The sequence below is a fragment of the Protomyctophum bolini genome, assembly GCF_963924005.1.
Source record: "Protomyctophum bolini genome assembly, chromosome: 21".
NCBI lineage: Eukaryota > Metazoa > Chordata > Actinopteri > Myctophiformes > Myctophidae > Protomyctophum > Protomyctophum bolini.
Window position 1 is genome coordinate 18,842,284 of NC_137882.1, and position 20,744 is coordinate 18,863,027.

The following is a 20,744-nucleotide window of genomic DNA, read 5'->3' on the forward strand; positions in this document are numbered from 1 at the left end:
CAGTTGCCATAGAACAGACGCGCACGCATGCGCCCTAACCTCAGGTTGACAGCAACAATGGCGTCCTCCATCAGTATGTGCAGGTTGCATATGGGAGGAAGGAGCGCCTTGGCAAAGTGTCTTTTTAAAAAGCTTGATGCGAGGATTCAGAGACACCTGGGAACGAATGTTGTTGCGGCACGAGAGGAAAATGTTAAGAAAGATGTAACACTAACAGGTCAGTATTAACTCCTGCAGTCAGAGAGAGAGAGAGGGAGAGCAACCAACGAGTCTTGGCTCAAGTCAATATTATCTGTCAGTGTGTTTGTGTCATGACATGTATGAGTATTGAAGAAATACACTCCTCAATGTCAAGTATGACAATCAAGTATGACAATGTTTTATCGAGTCTGACTTTTGCTTGTCAGACTCGATACAAATAAATACATAAAATACATCTATCTACGACTATGATAATCTTGATCCAAGGCTATTAATGACCCCACATAGCGTGCAAGCTACCAAGCCCATTTTGAAATGAATGGCATGCCACATGCCAGGCATGGCAGCACATTTTTATCGGCATAGCTTCGTGACATTTTCTTTTCTTTCTTTTCTTTTCCCAATTTAAGACCCTTCGATGAATTGAGTACCGGTATGAAGGAACCCAATGGAAACAATAGCAATAGCTTTCTTAGGTTTAAATCCTCTTGACCTTGTATTATTATTGAACTGCGTTTTTATGCATACTGTCAGTTGGTGTGGTGGTAACTTTTATTTTGTACTGTTTATAATCATAAGATGCATTACAAGTTGATAGTGATTGATTGATTTCTTTGGTTCTTTCTCATCAGAACAAAGGGCTGAATACAGGTCGTTTGAAGCTGTCCAGACAGAGAGACTAGAACAGGCTGAGAGGTCTGTGCTCATCAGCTGTCCGAAAAACTTGAACGAAAAAAAGGTCCTCTCGTATCTATCGAAACATGGGAATATCAAGAAGTGCTTCTTTTATGAAAACTATGTAAGTAGATCAAGTACCACTGCATAATAGGTGCTAAATAGTCTAAATAGCGAAATTAAATGTACAGTATGTGCTCAGCTGACTGCTGAGCGTAATGCGTGTACACATTTTTAAGCTACTTCTTACATTTTGTTTGCTTCTGCAGGGAATATATGCGGTGGTGGAGTATGCGAACAAGGACAGCATTGCCTCGTTACACAAAGGAACTGCTATCCCCAGTGTCAACCATGAGTCCATGGTGCCTTTCAAATCCAGGCTGCTGGCCCTGAAGAGTTTTGACCCACCAAACAGCAAGGGAGGCGTACAGTTCCAACCACAGACCACCATCCCTATCAACCTGCTCGTACAGAAGCTGTCTAACGAAGAGAGTGTAAGTAGTCACTGGCGCAGTGTTGCTCTGAATTCCATGGCAGCACTGACAATATCTGTCCGTATCTGTTTTGACCACTCACTGTGGAGGACAGGACACAGACACACCATATCTCTGTCTGTTGGAGGGTGCGAGAGGTTGGGTTTTTGCGTTTGTGCCGCTGCATCGCTTTATGTGGCAGCATGCACAATAGAGCATTATTATACATGGCAAAGCATGACATATCCATCTGTCTCCCATTTATGTCATCAACACTACATCGGTAGTAAGAGAAGTTTATGACGACATCAGGGATCACTGTATCTATATCGGGTAGATTGGGAGAATAGTAGTGGTTATCGCACTGGGTGCTGTGAGGTACTGTGACAACAACAGGTATTGAATAAACAGGCGGGTCATGCATTCCCAACTTGCATCCATTATTAATAGTACTGTGCTAACGGAGTACCGCCCTGGCTACCCTAACAACGGTTACAGCGATTAAGTATAAAGGGTATTTGCCTAACTGGGTGGGGCATGCATTCCCTCTCTTACATCGTTCCAGATTTATTTAGTTGAATTAGTTCCAAACTTGTGTGTGTGTGTGTGTGTGTGTGTGTGTGTGTGTGTGTGTGTGTGTGTGTGTGTGTGTGTGTGTGTGTGTGTGTGTGTGTGTGTGTGTGTGTGTGTGTGTGTGTGTGTGTGTGTGTGTGTGTGTGTGTGTGTGTGTGTGTGTGTGTGCGCGCGCACTGTGCAGACTATTTAGGATTTAAATAGAAATTGATCATCCATATTCTTGCATTGTATGGTGATACAAACTAAAGTAAATCTTTTAGCACACACATTTACAGTGGATTCTAACAATGTAGACATTGCTAAACCTGGTTCTGCTTTTATAAAAAGTAAAAGTCAACATTCTAGCCCAGCAAAATATCCCAAAAGGGGCGTAAACATTTGTTGCTTCCAGCCCGCATCCTTGTTGTGGGGCAAGTAGGACCCTGCAGACACAGGTCAATCACTTTGCTAGAGTGACATGATGAGCTTGTAGCCTAAGCAGTGACTTTTCCATGTTATTACACTACTTTAATGGTGCAGATTTGCAATTTTGCTCGGTTCATACTTGTGCCATAACAGAAGGACTTTAGAAGGAAAGATTTTATTGTCTGGACTTTCTATCAAACAATCAAGTTTCAAGCAAATGTGCACTGAAGGCGCTGACGGCGCACAGAACCATGGATGCATAACAGCCAAGCACTGGTCATTTAATTAAGCCACATACGCATTTATATAATCAATAAGGTTTCTATTTTAATTGGGTGTCTAGCTGGTCATGTCATAATTTTATTTATATATCACTATTAGTATAATTGTAATCCATCTACTACCTAGTAGTGAGCTTGCAGATCAGCTATTTTCAATGAACAGAACCACCCGATCAACATTGTATTGTATCTTGTTAAAGTGTTATTGATTAATGTATTCATTCGTTTATGAACACCCAGAAAATAGCCAAAACGTCACTGCTCTGCAAAAGATGTAAAAGTAGGTCACTGTCAATTAACTACCGGTAGCGGTAGCTTATTAAAATAGCCAATATATACCCTGGTAAGCTGCAGATCAGCTATTTGCAATGAACAGAGTTACGTGGTACGTTGATAAGTGTAACTGTTTTTGAATCATAGCCTACCATGTGTTATCATAGGCAAATGGGCAGTCATTACTGTAACCTACATTGTCAACATTTGAGCACCCACCAGCAGATGTAAAATAAACATGGGGCATGAAAGATTTCTGCAGATGTTTCCTAAGCAATTACATGTATAATAGTTAATTTCTTCAATAAATAAGGTATCAGTTGTTGTAGCCTTGAAAGTGGGGCAGTAGCTGTCAAAATCATCTTTCCATTCTGTGTGTGAGTGTGTTCATAATATCCCCGATTTTGCGACGATAAAGCCCTCTTCCTAATGGCTGTATGTATGTTGAGCGTAAGCCTTGTCTTTCCATTAGTTTTCCGTTCAATCTTTAGTCTGCAAATGAGTAATTTTACAAACGCAAAGCGTGTGAATTCACTCAGCTCTGGTTCAGTTTGCCCCACGACACGGCGAGGGGGTGGAGGTCAGAGATCTATGACGAGTCGTTGCTGGAAACTATTGATTTTACTATTTGAATAAGAAGATCAGGATTTAATTGAATCTTTTTCCTTTTCTTTTAGTGATCTGGTCTCTTGGCCTGGGTTAGTGTGTGCCAATTTTAGAAGAAGTGCTGCTTGGGTTATGTCAAGGTTAAAAAGTATGAAGTATGCAACATCACTTCAGAGTCTTGATGTGTTCTGATGGCATTGATTTTGGTTTCCTTTTTTGTTGTGACAGTCACAGAGGGAGATTCATGAGATCAAAGAAATTGCTTGAAAGCTATTTGAAAGTTCAGGGGAAATACCTATTCTTGCATGCATAGCTGCCAACCCGATTGTCACAGGAGTCTTCCTGTTTTTATTCTTTTTAACCCTTTCTCCCGGTGTGTTCCCAATTGATAATGTCTCCTGTTAACCGCTTGAACCCCAGCATCAATATTTTGGGTGGAATAAGCCGATCTTTATGCTCATAATGCATCGTCTTTTGTTTTGCAAAAAGTGTGTGTAGAGTATAGACATAAAAGTCACACCCGTGTGAAGTGAACTTATCGATTGATTAACCGGTTAGTTGGTAAGCAGCGTTTATTTATTTTTTAGAATCTTAATTTCTAATGTCTAACATAAAAAATCACACTTTGCTGATATACAGAAAGAATAAAAAAGGATTATTATATTCCTTAATCAAATAGTTATTTGACCATTTGCCATACGGGGCCGATTAATTTGATTAGTTATTAACTGTTAAGTTTAAACGACTAATTTCTTAACGGCGATTAACGAATAACTATTAACATCCCTAGTCCTCACTTTTCTGTCCTCACTAGCCCCTCCTATATACAGGTGTAATGATTGTCTTTAAGTTCAATGTTTGTTTTTTAAACGCCATTGACAATGAAGGGAACATTTACGTCATATTGTAACTCATTATATCATGTCTCTTTATTGTTAATGGCATTTAATGTTTGTGTTGGCACCGTTTGTTTTACATCACCTAATCAACATGAGTTAGACTTTAGCGCCCCTCACTTCACAATGGTATGATTTCTATTTAGCTATTGTTATAGGTTTTCGTCTTACACAAACATTAAATTCCCATTGACAGTGAATGGATAATTTACGTCATATGTGTCTGAGCAAATCGGTATTTTTGTCTTACACAAACATTAAATTCTCATCCATTCTCAATGGAGAATTACGCCATGTACGATGATAAGAGCGCCCCTCACTTAACACGGGTGTGATTTTTATCCTCACATTCCGTGCTCAGCCAATCAAATCATATATAAGGTACACACAAAGCTGGGCTTAGGAGGGGCTAGCACCCCTCAAAAAAGCAGTCCAAGTACAGCGCCAACTCTGTTCCAGTTTACCAAGTGATTAATCGGTTAATCCCCTGATTTCATGTGCAGTGGACGTGCAAACAACCCTGCCAGTGAAAATGAATTATACCGTTTCAAAGAAAAAAATACATTTATAAATTGCAGTTACATGGTGTGACTGTGAGATCTTCCCCTTTTTAACCCTTATACGTTAAACCCTTATATGTTCTAAAAGCTAGTCACACACACATTAGATGATAAATGACTCACAATGTTTTCACTACGTTTAGATGTTGTCTTTTGATCACTTTTTTGTACCTTCCCTATTTTGTATTCATATGTTATTGTGAGCTATGAATTATAGCACTTAGCTTAATTATAGCTATTATGACTTAATTATTTATATGGGGTAGAGGAGGTTGAGCGTAGGCCATCAGCCTTTTTCACAGACTAATTATGCTCATTGACAAGAAGAGCCACTTCTGTGCCAAGTGTGTATGACTTTAAATGGTGTCGGTGCTCTATAAAGTAAGTAAAGTAAGCCTCACCGAGCTATAGGGTAGAAGCCTATCTTCTGTTTCTACTCTGTAATGTAGCATGAGGCAGCTTGATGTATGAATACACCTCCTTCACATGACATTAGCATATCACTCCCAATCCAACGCTTGATGCTGTGTGCCAAGCAGGGGACATTGGGTCTGCAGCCACTGCCAGCGTTTTCGTACACTAACCGCAGGGCCACTCTTTTGCTCTAGTTATGTACCTGGGTGGGATACAATGAATATACAATATACATACAGTACATGTCTTTTTAGGCAGGGGTTTTCAACTGATTGTCAGTCAGGAAAAAGTTGCAGAGTTGCTCTATTCTTGGCTATAGTGGTTGACAGGGACATGTTCTTTTCTGGCTCTAAAACCTAGCCATGTAACCTAGCCCCTACCACCAGTTGAAAACCCCTGTTATAAGGGATTCACCTCTTATAGTTACCGTATTCAAGCCTGGAAACCATGGAAAAGCACAAAGTGATATTTTCTTGCATTGCATGCTTGATAAATGGTGCATTTACACTATAGCACCTTCATCCAAGGCGCTTTACAGAGAATCAGAGATTGTGCATTACATGTAATACATTCACAGTTTCACACACAGTCACACATTCACACACCGATGCCGGAAGAAATCATGCAAAGCACCAACCTTCACAATTCAGGATTCAGAGTCTTGCTCAAGGGCACTTTAACACTAACTCTGGGGGAGCGCAGGTTCGAACTGGGAACCTTGCGGTTGCCATCCGGTCACTCTACCGCTGAGCCACTACCTCCCCATGTGCAATAACCTTCACGGACCACCAGTTGAAAACCCCTGTTTTAAGGGATTCGCCTCTTTTCGTTATTCAAGCCTGGAAGCCATGGAAAAGCAGAAAGTGATAGTTGCTTGCATTGCTTGCTTGATAAGTAAAACATAAAAAATACAAACAATTACCAAGAGCAAAAAAAACATAACAGGGCAACATAAAGACGTAATGCAGTGGAAACAGCAACTCAACACCAAGGAGTAAAGGTTTCAAACGTGATTTACAGGCAAGGTTTTGGAATCTTTAACATGAGGTGGAAGATCGGGAAATGATCTACCTACCCTATTGGCCTGAATATAACTTAAGACAGTTTTTTTCCCCAAATGGAAATATCCTAAAAAACGTATTATAATCAGGAACTAGACTATTTGACAATCAGTGGAGTGTTGTGTTTACATTTCTTCCTATTCGCTGTGTTGCCCTCAGATAAGCCAGCAGATCACCACCCTGAGGGAATCCTACCAGCTGACGGAGGAGAACACGCGCCTACGCTTCCTGGTCTGCTCCCTGCTCAACGACATCGCTGCTGCATATTTCCCAGAATGCACCGTCAGGCCGTTCGGGTCATCTGTGAATGGCCTTGGAAAACTGGGCTGTGACCTGGACATGTTTCTAGATCTGGACGGCATCAGTGGAAGGAACATGAAGTTGGTAAGTTAAAGTTAGGCAGCGTTTTTCAGTGGTTCTCAAAGTGGGGTCCGGGGAACCCCAGGGGGTCCTTGATGGAGTTGGGGCGGTCCCCAGTTAAATGATGGTTAGGAACCAAATGGACCCTTTTGGCTCTGTAACTCAGAGATTGTACAATTCGGACCAAATGGTCCATTTGGTTCCATTTGTACACTCAGAGTTAACAGAGAGAGAGATAATATATGATCTCACCCAGCATCACTTCTTCAGTGTTTACTTGAAATTTCAATAACTTCTGCTTTTTTTGTCACACCGTGGTTTAGAGGACCTGACACCTACATGTATTTCTTCATCCTCACAACTTCCTGTACGCGACAAATGCCCTACAAACGTGTATGTCTCTGTGCCAAACGCCATGCACTATAAGATGACATCCCAAAGTCATGAGGCTAGGCTATGTTAAATTGAGAACTTAAGTGGAAAGATACGAGCATTTGTAGTTCGGAAGTGGCATCAGTGTTGATTCAGGCTTTTATGTGGTGCATTCAATAAATAGAGTAATTAAACGATGATGAGTCAGACTATCACAGTTAATATTATATTGTATCCCCCTCTATTTGGTTGCAGAGCAGAGGATAGTTTGTTTAAATGCTGTGGGAACGTCTGGTTCAGATAATAGTGTTTGCCTACTGTAGATGTGATCCAGGGAAAGCCCCTCTGAAGCCTTTATCTCTGCTGCTTACTAAGAGGGTAAACATACTGTTGACTCGATACTGTAGGTGAGAAATGCACTACAAAGCACAGTGTCGTCATGTTGGAAGACCAGATTGTATACAGTAGCAGCACAACACACAAATGTCAGATTCGCTTGGGATTGGAAGGATTCAAGAATCGGCAGATTCTTGATGGCCCTGAATTATTCATAGGTGTGTTTTGGCCATGATTACATTGATCAAACCAATCGGTGTCGGCTGCTATTACTTTTAAGAACAAAGCTGCGCCCTGCGTGAGGCACAATGCTATCTATTATCTAAGTGGCGAGATCAAAAGAGCACAGAATGCTTTGAAGATGTCCTGCATGAAGAGAAGCGATCACTAATGTGATTTGATTTCGTCAGGAGACGCGGGTGGTGAATCAAAAGCTCTCTGCTCACCGAAAAATCACATTGAAAGAGATATGTCCAGTGGCTGTCAGAATGAATGTAGCCTCTGCCCAATCATGTCTCTTGTCCAACAGACATCTGTGATATCTTGACATATCAACTAATATTCACATTCACACTTCTTGCTCTCCAAAGCTAACCCTGTTGTGCCGTCTTCCCCCAGCCTAAAGCGGGCTTTTCCCTAGAGTACCAGATGAAGCAGGACAACTCGGAGCGGGCCGTCACGCAGAACATCCTGTCTGTCATCGGGGACTGTGTGAACCATTTTGGGGCCGGCTGCGTCGGGGTGGTGAAGATCCTGAACGCCCGCTGTCCTCTGGTCCGCTTCTCCCACCAACCCTCGGGTTTCCAGTGTGACCTTACTGCAAACAATAGGTATATAGTAATTGTCTATTCTCACACACACACACACACACACACACACACACACACACACACACACACACACACACACACACGCGCAAGGCACAGAGGGGGATACCAAACACCAAAACCATAGCTATTCATCATGTCATCTAATTTGATTTGTCAGCATGTTCTAGGATTTGTCTTTTTTGATTGCCTCAATGTCATGTCCCAAATGTCGTTTCTGTGTTTCTGTTTCAAACATTTTGGCCACACTCACCATTGCACAGAAACCTGAGTTGTGTCCTTAGTTGTGAAACCTTGAGTCTTTAGTAGGCGATGAAACTGATCTAAGGGACCAGAGAGCAGAGAGACCAGAGGCTTGTTTGCCTTTCACTTCTCTCTTTCTGCTTTTAAGAAGAATGTGGTTTCTACTGGTGGTGGCCACACGCATGCACGCGCACGCACGCACACACACACACACACACACACACACACACACACACGTGACACATACTCTGAACACCTGCCAACGTTCAGAAAACCACTGCAGTTTCGAAGGAAATAGAGTTCAACGAACCGCCCACTCTGGATTGTTGTTGGGGGGGATTTTTTCTGTTGTTGATGTCCTAGTCTTCGAAGCACGTCCGTTAATCTGTCAACACATACAGTATGTGTATAGAAGTGTTGGGCTTAAGTTCATTCGAGGGACCGTCCCGGCGTCACCTCTCTCTCTAGTCTCTCAGTCAGTCACTTCTAGGAAATCAAGCAAATTTGATTATACATGCCATGCGAATGATGCAATACTTAATATTAATAGCGGCAAAGCAAGCAACTGCTCATTTTACTTTGATAACCAGTCATTTGGGCTGCAGGGCAGACTGGTTGGGTCATTTCCTATAGTGTTTAAAATGAGATATTCCTCTAAATCTGAGTAGAAATGTAAAAGAAAAATAAAGGTGCCTCCTCCCCTCTCCTCTCTCTCTCGAAAGCAACTGAACTTGCTGTTGAAAAGCCGGTCGTCTTTTTATTTTTGCGGGCAGCTGGGCGGGCGGGTTGTTGATTAATATATTGTTTTGCGGGGCAGGTTTGTGCAAAAAAAGCCAGCCCGCGTAACACTAGTAGTTGCCAATTTGGGCTTGTTTCCAGCATCTCTGTCATTTTAGATTTGAGCTAAAAAGCTTTATTTTATACTTCAAAATAATACTTTCATACAAAAATAGCAGATATACAAGCTCATACCGCATCACTGCGCTATGAGGTTGTAGATCTGCTATTTCAGAAAAAATATTGATAACTTGAGCAAATGCTGCTATATATATTGGGGTATTGTGTAAATGTGTCCAAAATGAAAATCGATTTGTATAATTCAATATTATCGATTCATCGTTTTGCAGCTACACAGACACATCCCAGTCGCACTTTGGTAGGCCTATAGCCCTGTCCTGTTTGGATGACAATATTGCCTTTCCAACAGATTTTCATAACAAAAACGAAATTTCGGGTCCTATTAACGATTATCGATTCATTGATTAATCGGACCCATCCCTAATATATATATAATATATATATAGGCTGTCAAACTTATAGCGTTAACGGTGTTAATTAATTGCGTTAATGCTCAGTGTTCCCCCTAACGTGCGGCTCAGGAATGTCCAGCGCATAACAAATCTGTGTAGCAACTAGCAAACAGTCATGATTGAACACCAGAGATAGCTTGTGTAATGTGTATTGTAGTTGGGTTGCCAAGTGGTTTGATTCTGTAACTCTGTTGCGTTACTTTGTCTGTCTAGCAAAGCCGCTTTGCATCATCATTCATTACACACAGTCGCACACACGCCTCCTCCAGTCTTCCTCCCCCTCCTTCGCACGCATGCACACACGCACACTACTAGTGTGTAGCCATCGGGCTCAGACGCAGCGCGCTGCAAGAATCACTCGCAACATTATAGTGTTATAGTACCGTCGGGTCCATCTCAACTTGTGGACAGTTTGAAAATGCGGGTCCTACGTACATTAAGCCATTAACATTGGGCCGGCAAAATATAGGCTTTTCTAAACCAAGCCCTGGTTATGTGCCATGTTATTGTATTTTGTGCATTAACTATAGTCTACAGTTTAACCCATAGATTCTCAGACATTTTTATTTCAAGGACCCCCAAATTAAATTGATATAAATTAGCCTAGGCCATTTCATTATGATTTTCATCTCTGGACTGGGACCCCAGTCTACATGGCCTAAAGCCAGTGTTCATTTAACTCAAAGTCTAGGCTAGGCCCACAAATGCTCACATCGTATACTAAATGCATTAGAAAACAAAAAACATTAAAAAACAAATGTATATCCGCTTTCTGTCATTTATATTTCCATTTCCACAACAATATACAGGAAAACATGGCATATTTTGGACATGCTGCGAATGGTGATTAATCATGATTAATTAATTTTGAAGCCTTGATTAATCTGATTAAAAATTTGACAGCCATATATATCATATCATATCATATGAATATATATTTTTAACTCAGCTTTTGTGGGTCCCTGGAACAAAATATTTTGAGATGGTCTGCATAATAATCTTGGTGGTCCTTGATATACAGTATAGCAACATAGGTTTTTAAGAAAACAGTTATAGAATTTAGAAGGCATTTTTTTAATCAGCCACAGGTCTTAATGGGTTAAACCAGTGGTTCTCAAACATGTTCATGTCAAGGACCACCAAATGAGTGGTCTGTGGATCACTGGTTGACAGTGATGTAAAATGTGACTTCTAAACATGCAAAAGCACCATGGTATCGTCTTGTAATACACATGTGAGGGTGACATTATTGTATAATGATTGATTGAACAAATATTACGCAAAGCACTAGAATACCTAGTTCACATTGTGATTTTTCTATTAATTGCTCTGGCATAAATCCTAGCGTCTGTAAAACATACGTAATGTCATCTAAATGGCATACTAGACTTCTGTGGACAAGCAAACGGAAAGCAAACAGCTAACGTACATAGCACGGTGATGGGAGTGCACAAGTCAGGAGGAGGTGTGAAAATGTTGACAGGTTGAAGACCAGGCATGCTGCGACATTCAGGTTGAGTTATAGAAGTGTGAGACAGCATGCAGACAGACCAGCAATGAGGGAGGTGCAGTTGTCTGTCTGGAGATGACTGAGGCTTGGATAAGGACCTGGGAAGGGTCTTAAGATGTGTGAAAGTGCAAACTGCAAACCTGCACGAGCAATCGATTGCAAGACAATGTGTGTGCATTTAAGAACCGCTGACTGTCCAGTATCACTCCCAGGTCCCCTGCAATATTATCAAAGATCCAATCTGATAATGACTCGCACACAGTACCATCCACATAATGTAACATCAGCTTGCATGATAATGCATTACACAACTGAAATAATTCAAGCCTTTTTTTGTTTTAATATTGATGATTATGAAAATCAAGAAATCCTATCTCAGTGAATTAGAATATTTTACGAGACCACTAAAAAAATATTTTTTTAAACAAGAAATGTTGACTATCTGAAAAGCATATTAATGTATGCAGTTACTACTTGGTCTGGGCTACTTTTGAACACATTATTTCATCACAGGCTGATGGAGGTGCCTGTGGCACTGGAGCCCAAGTTTGCTTTGATAACAGCCGTAAATCTTATGTCTCACACCTTCCTCTTGACAATACAACCAAGATTCTCTGTGGGGTTCAGGTCAGGACAGTTGGCTGCTCAGTTAAGCACAGTAATACCATGGTCAGTACACCAGTTACTAGTAGTGTTGGCTCTGTGGGCAGGTGCCAAATCTAGCTGGAAAGGAAAATTAGCATCTACATGAAGCTTGTCAACATACTGAAGCACAATGTACTCTAAAAAGATGGCTGTGTTGAAACCATTGTTACATTTTCACAGTTTCACAGTGTCAGTGGATCAACACCAGCCGATAACATGGCCTAAATCATCACTGTGTTTTGTCATGTCCAGAGTCTCAACACAACCATCTATTATGGTTGTGTTGATTTTCCTTTCCAGCTAGATTTGGCACCTGCCCACAGTGCCAAAACTACTAGTAACTGGTGTACTGACCATGGTATTACTGTGCTTAACTGACCAGCCAACTGGCCTGACCTGAACCCCACAGAGAATCTAGGTTGTATTGTCAAGAGGAAGGTGTGAGACATAAGACTGAACAATACATAATTAATTTACGGCTGTTATCAAAGCAAACCTGGGCTTCCATAACACCTCAACAGTGCCACAGGCTGATCACCTCCATGCCACGCCCGATTGATGAAATAATTTGTTCAAAAGTAGCCCAGACCAAGTACTAACTGCATACATTAATATACTTTTCAGATGGTCGATATTTCTCATTATGGCAAATAGAAATCTTACATTATGGCAAATAATGAACTTTTTCAGATTATTCCAATTCGTTGGGATGGACCTACGGTAGTATCATCGGTAACACCTGTGAAGGAAGTAGGGGAGGGGCCTGGAAGTACAGTAGGGAAGGGGCCTGGAAGTACAGTAGGAAATACAGTAGGAAGAGTTATCCTGTGTGCATAGAGCTGTGTCTTCCATCCGCTTCTCTTGACCTGCGCGTCTTCTCCACAGGGTGGCGATAAAGAGCACAGAGCTGCTGTACCTGTATGGCGAGCTGGAGGAGCGTGTTCGCAGCCTGGTGTTCGCGGTCCGCTGCTGGGCCAGGGCTCATGGCATCACCAGCAGCATCCCGGGCGCCTGGATCACCAACTTCTCCCTCACAGTCATGGTCCTGTTCTACCTACAGAGGAGGAGCACGCCCGTAATCCCCACCCTGGACCACCTCCGAGGCCTAGCAGGTAGCAAACTGTTAACTACTATTTTGTTTTGTTTTGTTATAAGAACCTGGTGTGAACCTTTTTTATTGCATCATGAAGGCATAGGACATTATAATGAGCGTTAATGAGCCTCAGTCACTGACTCACTGTTTATTTTGTGTCGAGTCGTCCAATAAACGTATTCTCACTCCCATCCTGTCAGGCTTCAAGACACATTGGGGACTAGTAATGTAACTAACATAACGGACTCATTGAACTATCCTCTTCTTTCATCGTCCATGAAAGCAGAGAGGTCCAGTTCATTGTTAATGGTGCGCAAACTTTCAGCAGCTGTCACAGATTCCCCTAGGGAAACTGAATTTCAGTCTTTGTGAGATGTGTTACTAGACACCTTTACAAACATATTGTTGAAGAAATGTATTGGTAAGGAATTTGTTCTCACATTTGATTAATATCTCCTATCTGTTTTAAGCATTATGTTATACTTTAGCTTTTGAAAAAAAGCAGATCTAAAAGCTTGCTATTTTTTTTAAATCGTGAAAATGTGGCGCAAATCTACAGAGCGAACATTTTTAGCTCAAATCTTTGCTTCTGGAGGGTCCCTGGAACTACACATTTTCAGATGGTGGTCGGCCGCGAAATACATTTTTGGGGTCCTTGTCCGTTGAGCATCACTGATACAGAAACATAGGTATTTCAGAAAACTGTCAGGATTCAGAAGACATCTTAAAAATTTCGACGTCGGGCCTAAATGAGTTAAGGGTAAACATGGTTTTCAAATTTCAGATGGTCGATTGACGTCGTCTGTGCCCGTCCGTTTGCATCGCAGGATCCGATGAGATTGCGTGACGCCACAATGACATTGATTATCAAAAGGTGCACGGCACATCAGCCCTTCTGAGGCGCCGGCCAACGGATTAAACGCCATAATAAAAGCATCGGCGCACACTCGTAACTGCCGACGCAAATCTCATCGTGGACACATTGATGCCATATAAAATACCTCATTATCACTCCACTGCCCGAGCCATCTCTGAGCAGTGCTTATGTGGGGACAGTGTGACCTTTCTGGGAATTATTGGGGAATGATGCTGAGTGGCTATAATGTCTGCTTAACCACTTGAACCCTGGGTATGTCATAATGGGCCAACATTAGGTGAAAGAAAAATCACACCCGTGTGAAGTGAGGGGCACTCTTATCATCGTACATCATCTCATTCTTGCCGATCACAATTTGCGTCCTCACTTTTCCGTCCTCACTTTTGTCGTTTACACAAACCCGGAAAGCTGGGCATAGGAGGGGCTACCGCCCCTGAAAAAATATATAGTAGATTGGTGAAGATTCCGTGGAAATAGCTGATCTTCACAACGTGTCATGAGCTTGTCCATCATCTAGTTTTGGTGAAGTGTTACAATGGGCTCCAATTTTGTCGCAGCCTTTACCCGCAATTCAGCCGCTGCCCGACAATTACGAATGTAGGAGCTTTCTCTGTCCCTTAATGGTATTTTCGTGCCGCGTCACCCACTATCTTTTTTGCCGACAGCGGTATTTGCGCCTAGAGGTGTGGTCATGGGTGTGTTGGCACGCTTTCCCCTGAATTGCTATTTTGGTCACATACATTTGGGAAGTCGATAGTGGAGATTAAAAGCACCCGTAAGCCGTGCCAAATGAGTTGGGTAGAGCGGCGCATGGCACGCCGCCGCACGCCTCAATGGATATGTCTGCAGGCACAGAGTAGGCTGCCTCATCTCTCCTTATTCTCCTCTCTTTGTAATTTTCCTATAATCGTCAGAAGTCGAGTGCCTGCCACTTCCTTGTGTCCATTGTGTTTATACAATTGTATAGTCAAATAAGTTATTTGTGCGCGATTCCATTTGCTCTTTCAGTTCATGATCACCCCATAGCAGCAAATGGGGTTTATTGACCGAACTTTCCTTTTCGCTTCATACCGTTCCGTAGAGACGGCCACGCATCTATATGAATGAATAATTAACCAAATGAAGGCCCCAATTTCGTAGTTTACATAGAACTTAGAATTAAAAAAAATGAGCAAGATTTGAGCGAGTTGTGAGTTGTGAGAAAAAAAAAGAACGGGGGGGTGGGGGGGGTTTAAGGGATTTAGACAGGTAACCAAAATACCAACTTTAGTGGGGGAACACCCTTTCCCCACTACTAAAACCCCAAATAGTGGCTTTAGAAAGATGAGACAAAAATGGAGCCCAATGTATATTGTGCTGCAGGGTTTCAAGTGGTTAATAAAAACTATAGTAATGTGTTCATATTTAATACAGGTTGGTTAGTGTAAACCTACTGTACAGAGGTTACACTAAGTCATTAAACAAGGACAAGTATATCACATTAAATGTCATCCGAGACACTGCAGATTTGATTGGACACCAAATCGGTTAAGTCAAGTTTAGATTGTATATCAATCTCCCCATGGGGAATGTTAATGGGCTGTATTGCAGTAAGAGAGCTGATTTGGTGGTCATTATGTGAATGTAATTTATGGAGGTGGGTTTCATAGCTTAAGGCATAAACCTTGACATAACTACAGCACCAGGTATGAATGTAATATGTGGCAATAAATGCCTAAATTGCAACCTCTCTCTCTCATGCACGCACACGTACATGCACACACACAGACACACACACACACACACACACAGTCACACACTCACCTTGGCTGCCTGATAATTGCCTTCCAAAAGCAATCTATTGGCCTCGGCCCCTTTCCCCTCAGCCCTGCCATCAGCTTATCGCAGACTCTATCACAAAGAGTGCTTACAGCACGATAAAAGCCCATCACTCTGGAAAGAGCTTTAACCAGCCCCCCACTCCCCTCCCCAGACCACTCAATAGCCCCTCCCTTTCTGTCACAGCTCCTCCTGCAGACTTGACGCACATATACGGCACGACTAACACGTGCACGCCTTCCAACACGTCCATTTAAACAGCGGTGTGCCTCAGAGATTGGCACCAAACTCAATCACAGAGGACCACATGCCCACTTTCTCTCTTTGCTCTCCTCTCTCTCGCTCTCTCTCTCTCTCTCTCTCTCTCTCTCTCTCTCTCTCTCTCGTCAAAGTCTTTTTTTTTTCGCAAACAAAGCTCCTCCATCCATCTGTGTCTTGTTTATGGCTAATGTTCGGGCAGTCATTTATCCCGTGTACCTCTCTCGTCCCAACAAGGCCCCGCGGACAGGAGTGTGATCGAGGGGAACGACTGCACGTTTGTCAGCGACGTCACCAAGATCCGCCGCCAGGGCAACACGGAAACAGCAGGTGGGTACAAGACCGTTTGATGGTGGGGGCGCACTGGGGCGTGGGGGTTAGGTTCGGGGCCTGAATTAATTTTGATCCACATCGACGTCCTCCTTAGCCTAGGGGTTGTGTGGGATGGAGGGGAGGGGGGTTGCCCTCAAATGCTAACTTGATTCTCTCTTTCTCTCTCTGCATTGTTTCAGAGCAACTGCTGAGGGACTTCTTCGAGTTCTACGCCACCTTTCCGTTCAGCAAAATGTCCATTAACATCAGAAAGGTAAAGTCACTTTGTGTCTTCTGTTTATATATCACACCGGATCATGATGACATTGTATATTATTATTCACAACCAAGAAGGTCACTAGTTGCCTGCTCGTACTCGGAGCAATTCACTGCGGCCGTGAGCGCCTTAGTTAATGCGTCTTGTTCAAGGACACACTTAACAGACCAGTGCCTATGGCGTTCCTGTTCACCCCGTGGCCAGGAATCTGGTGAACTCCTGGTCCGCATCTGCCCAACAAACTTAACTTAATTAATCTTAACTTAAAAGGCAGTACTGGCGAGAGAAGTTTTCAGGAAACTCTTCTTTTTAGAATAGTGGTTCTCAAAAATAGCAGATGTACCGTAGTACCAAGCTTACTTCGTGCCACTCTGTGAGCTTGTGCATCTGCTATCTTTGAAAAATCTCGAAAGTGTTAGGACATTCTAATTCCAATCCTTCTCTTCTGGGGCTCCCTGGCACAAAAGATTTTCAGATGGGGGTCCATGACACCAAAACATTTGAGAACTACTGATTTAGAAGGCATTTGTAGAATCGGCCTCAGGTCTTAATAGTTTAAAGATGGAGTGCCATAGCTTTGTATGCGTCTAATAGACCCTCGAGTGTGGTTATAATATTCAAATGTGTCTTCCCTGCGTACTGTATTTTAGTTTTCTTCCTGAACGCTGAAAGCCTTTGAGTCAAAAGGCCCACTTTAGTAACACACTAAACTCATCCCCTCCCCTAACCCCTCCCCCATTATAATACAACAGTTGTTGGTGCAGCTTCAGTTCAGGTGGGTGGTGAAAACCAAGGTATACTTAGTAATGGACTGGTGGGTGTGGCCACATAAAAACATAATTTTAACATTTTCTGTACACATATTTTGAAAAAGATCTTCCTTGTATAATGCCAACACTCCCCACTGACAAGTAGTCACCCCCCCCCCCCCCTTTTGATTTACATCAACAGGGCATGTGAGCTCAAACACACAATTCAACATTTTGGTTTTAAGATGTTGATATTCATCTTTAGGACCCCAAATCACACCTTGGAAAGCATGAGTGTCTATTTCAAACAAAGTGTTTTTTGACTGCGGGGGGATCACGCCACTCTGTCTTTAAAGGAAAGGGTTATTGAAAAGAGGAGCCTGTCGCTCCCAGGTGTCCCCGTCGGGTGGAGATGCAGCAGAGAAAGCTGGAGGTAATAAAGTAAGCGTTTTGGCGGATGACAGCTGTCCCCGTCGTGTCATGATTGATGCGGCCCAGTCGCCCTTGAGCCATGATCCCAATTAGAAAGCTCTTGTCGGGTTTGGCGTAAACGGTCGCACGGTGATTTTATTTAGCCCCCCTTGTGTTCATTTAAACGTCTCCCCCGTTTGTTATCTGCTTTTACGTGCACCCCGTCGGCCCCTGAGCGTCAGGGGGAGAAACCCCGGAGCCTAATATACTACACTCATATCAAGCTTGATGGCAGAGGAAGCCTGCAGGTAGACTCTGGCCGTGACCCGTGCCTCCCGGCTTTTCACCAGAAGAGAAACAGCCATAAATCTGCTTTACTGTGCTACAATTCTCCTGTCCTCTGCACTCCTTTTGACTGATTGCTTTATGCCACCCCACACAAAGCCCCACCCTCCCCTATGGCTCCTTTTCCTTCATCTATTCAGCCTCTTGCCGTGGCCTTTAAGTTTAGGATCTAGAAGTAGGTTCTCAACTTGTTCCTGACCAACGTTAAGAGTCCAGTTGATATCTCGTAACATTGATGGACACACATCACAGCGTTCAGGGGGTTTCGATATGGGCATATAAAACCCACCCCCTGTGAAATTAGAATGTGTCATGGTCAAAGTGTCTCCCAGAACCCAGAGCCGTATCGGAGGTGTTTGGTGTATGATGGATGAGGCGTGGCTAGTGTGCGCAGCGTCTCAGTTTGCCGGTGCTGCCGACCTGCAGGCTTGTTCCTCAAAGCTGCCTCGGATCACCGCACATTCACAATGACACGCACGCTATCTCTCTCACACTCGCACGCTCTCTCTCTCTCGCTCCCATCTGCTGAGCCAGGGGGAGACTAGAGAGTGGTGTACCAGTCAGGCATAGAGTGCCCCAGATACAGCCGAGTTCCTGAAAGCGTGACCAATAAGATAGATGGACCGTAACAATGTGGGGCCCGCGCCTGTATCTCGGCGCGTGCACGGTAGACGGGCACCCTCACACGTGAGCCTGTGTTTTCCCACCTGCTAAAGCTTGTCCTCGTTGCTGTCTCCAGGGTAAGGAGCAGAACAAGCCAGAGGACGCCCCCCTGCACATCCAGAACCCGTTTGAGCCCTCGCTGAACGTCAGCAAGAACGTCAACGTCGCGCAGCTCGCCCGCTTCGTGACGCTGTGCCAGGAGAGCTCCTGGGCGCTCCAGCAGGCGGAGAACATGGCACCCCAAGCGAAGGGCAACCGTGAGGACTGGCAACCCCCACCGTGGGGACTGGCCAGCCTTCTTCTTCCCTCCAAGGATGGAGGAAAGGGGATCAAAGGTCGGATGGCCAGGAGGAGGGAGCAGTCCAGCGAAAGAATCAAGAGCCTTCTGCAATCCCTGAAGAAGAAAAGTTAACCAAGGAGACTTTGGAGCAGGCGGAGGGGTTTTCTGGCCTTTCTGGAGATTTGAGGGGGGGAAAAAACCCTCCGTTCTGCACTGGTCACAGCTAAATGCACCTGTGATTCTTGCCATGAGACTGGTCTGCAGTTTCCAAATCTGAACACCAGAGGGAGCCTCTCAGGCCTTTATGGCTCCTGCCATAAGGAAAGGATTGCTGTGTACTGTATTTAACATAGACCATATTTCAGCCCTAATGACAAGACCGACCGGCAGTCTAATCAAGTGTTCATTACAGAGCAAAGACCACTACAATCTGCGTCCACAAATTGCAAACATCATGTACATATAAAATGATAACTTATACTGTAGTGACTAGTACCGACATTTATACAAAATGCATAATGATGTCTGATTCCTATTAAATGTCTCAACATGGATTTCATTAGCACGCTCTCATTATGAACAGACACCACCCCGCGGTTGAGCATCATTTCTCATAGTTTTAACGGATGACTGGGAAAGACGCGCGCTGACGCAAAGCTTGCTCCTCTGTGTCACATCTGGAGCAAAGTTTTTTAACGGCAGACTGTCGTCTCAAACAATGATGTAATGGAGCTGGCACGTCTCTTTACTCGCAAGCATATAGACACGCGGAACCCAATTCCCTGGAACAAAAAGTAGTGTCTGCAGAATGGATTGACCTCTATACCCAGAATGCTACTGGTTCAGCTGACATATTACATTTGTGGAGAGATGGTGGACAAATTCCATCGCAAGAGTTCGTCCGTCTTCCAGATGGAGACGGGCCCTTGTAAATGTAGGGTTGTCAGAGTATGCGTACAATGCCTGTGGCTGGCTAATCATGTGAAGTTAATTGATCATTTGAAATATCATCCAAGTAAACACTGAAAAGGTCAATCCTGTTACATAAGTGTGTGTGTGTGTGTGTGTGTGTGTGTGTGTGTGTGTGTGTGTTTCCTTATGATGGAGAATGACAGAAGGTCTAAGGCACTGGGTAAAACACTGGGTTTTTGAAGGCTGCAGACACATTTTTATGGGTCCCCCGTTAATTACATTTTTCATGGATTAAAAACATTCAATGATTACTTTAGCAAGTAATTCCATGATGAAATAAAAGGAAAAAATCTAAAGAAATTCCATAAATTAGAAAACGAATGTTTAAAATAGGGAAAATGTGAGCTTGTAGATCGGCTATTTTCACTAGTTTGGGCCCTATAGGGGGAGTCAAACTTCTCTTTTGGGTCAAGGGCTTAAGAAGTTTGGGAGTCACTTGTACTCTTAAGGGGTGTGTGTTCTGTATAGTTCCCCTTCCGTACGTGTGCATGTGTGCGGCGGCCCCGTGAGACCGTGGTTTGAGGAGGCTGGAAGAGTGCGTGGCCCACAGCTGTTATTCCACTCTGCTGTGGGAGGTCAGAGGGTGAAGGGCTAGACTTTTAACAGTCACTCCCCTTCGCTCTCTCTCTCTCTCGTATCTATCTCTCCATCTGCTCTCTCCCTCC

General features: G+C 43.4%; 1 protein-coding gene across 2 annotated transcripts; it reads left to right on the forward strand.

Moving 5' to 3' along the window:
• Positions 1 to 57: 57 nt before the first annotated feature.
• On the forward strand, positions 58 to 20,134 carry mtpap (mitochondrial poly(A) polymerase; the record flags this gene model as incomplete). Of its 2 annotated transcripts, XM_080794392.1 has the most annotated exons (10): positions 152 to 217; positions 612 to 677; positions 834 to 1,000; positions 1,146 to 1,370; positions 6,581 to 6,805; positions 8,108 to 8,319; positions 12,910 to 13,136; positions 16,308 to 16,400; positions 16,583 to 16,656; positions 18,904 to 20,134. In XM_080794392.1, the coding sequence occupies 9 exons, from the start codon at positions 650 to 652 to the stop codon at positions 19,237 to 19,239; spliced, it is 1,587 nt and encodes a 528-aa protein (XP_080650518.1). In that variant the 3' UTR covers positions 19,240 to 20,134. The 2 variants fall into 2 exon arrangements, with proteins under 2 accessions (XP_080650517.1, XP_080650518.1); XM_080794391.1 differs by lacking the exon at positions 612 to 677 and having other exon boundaries at positions 58 to 217.
• Positions 20,135 to 20,744: the final 610 nt, after the last annotated feature.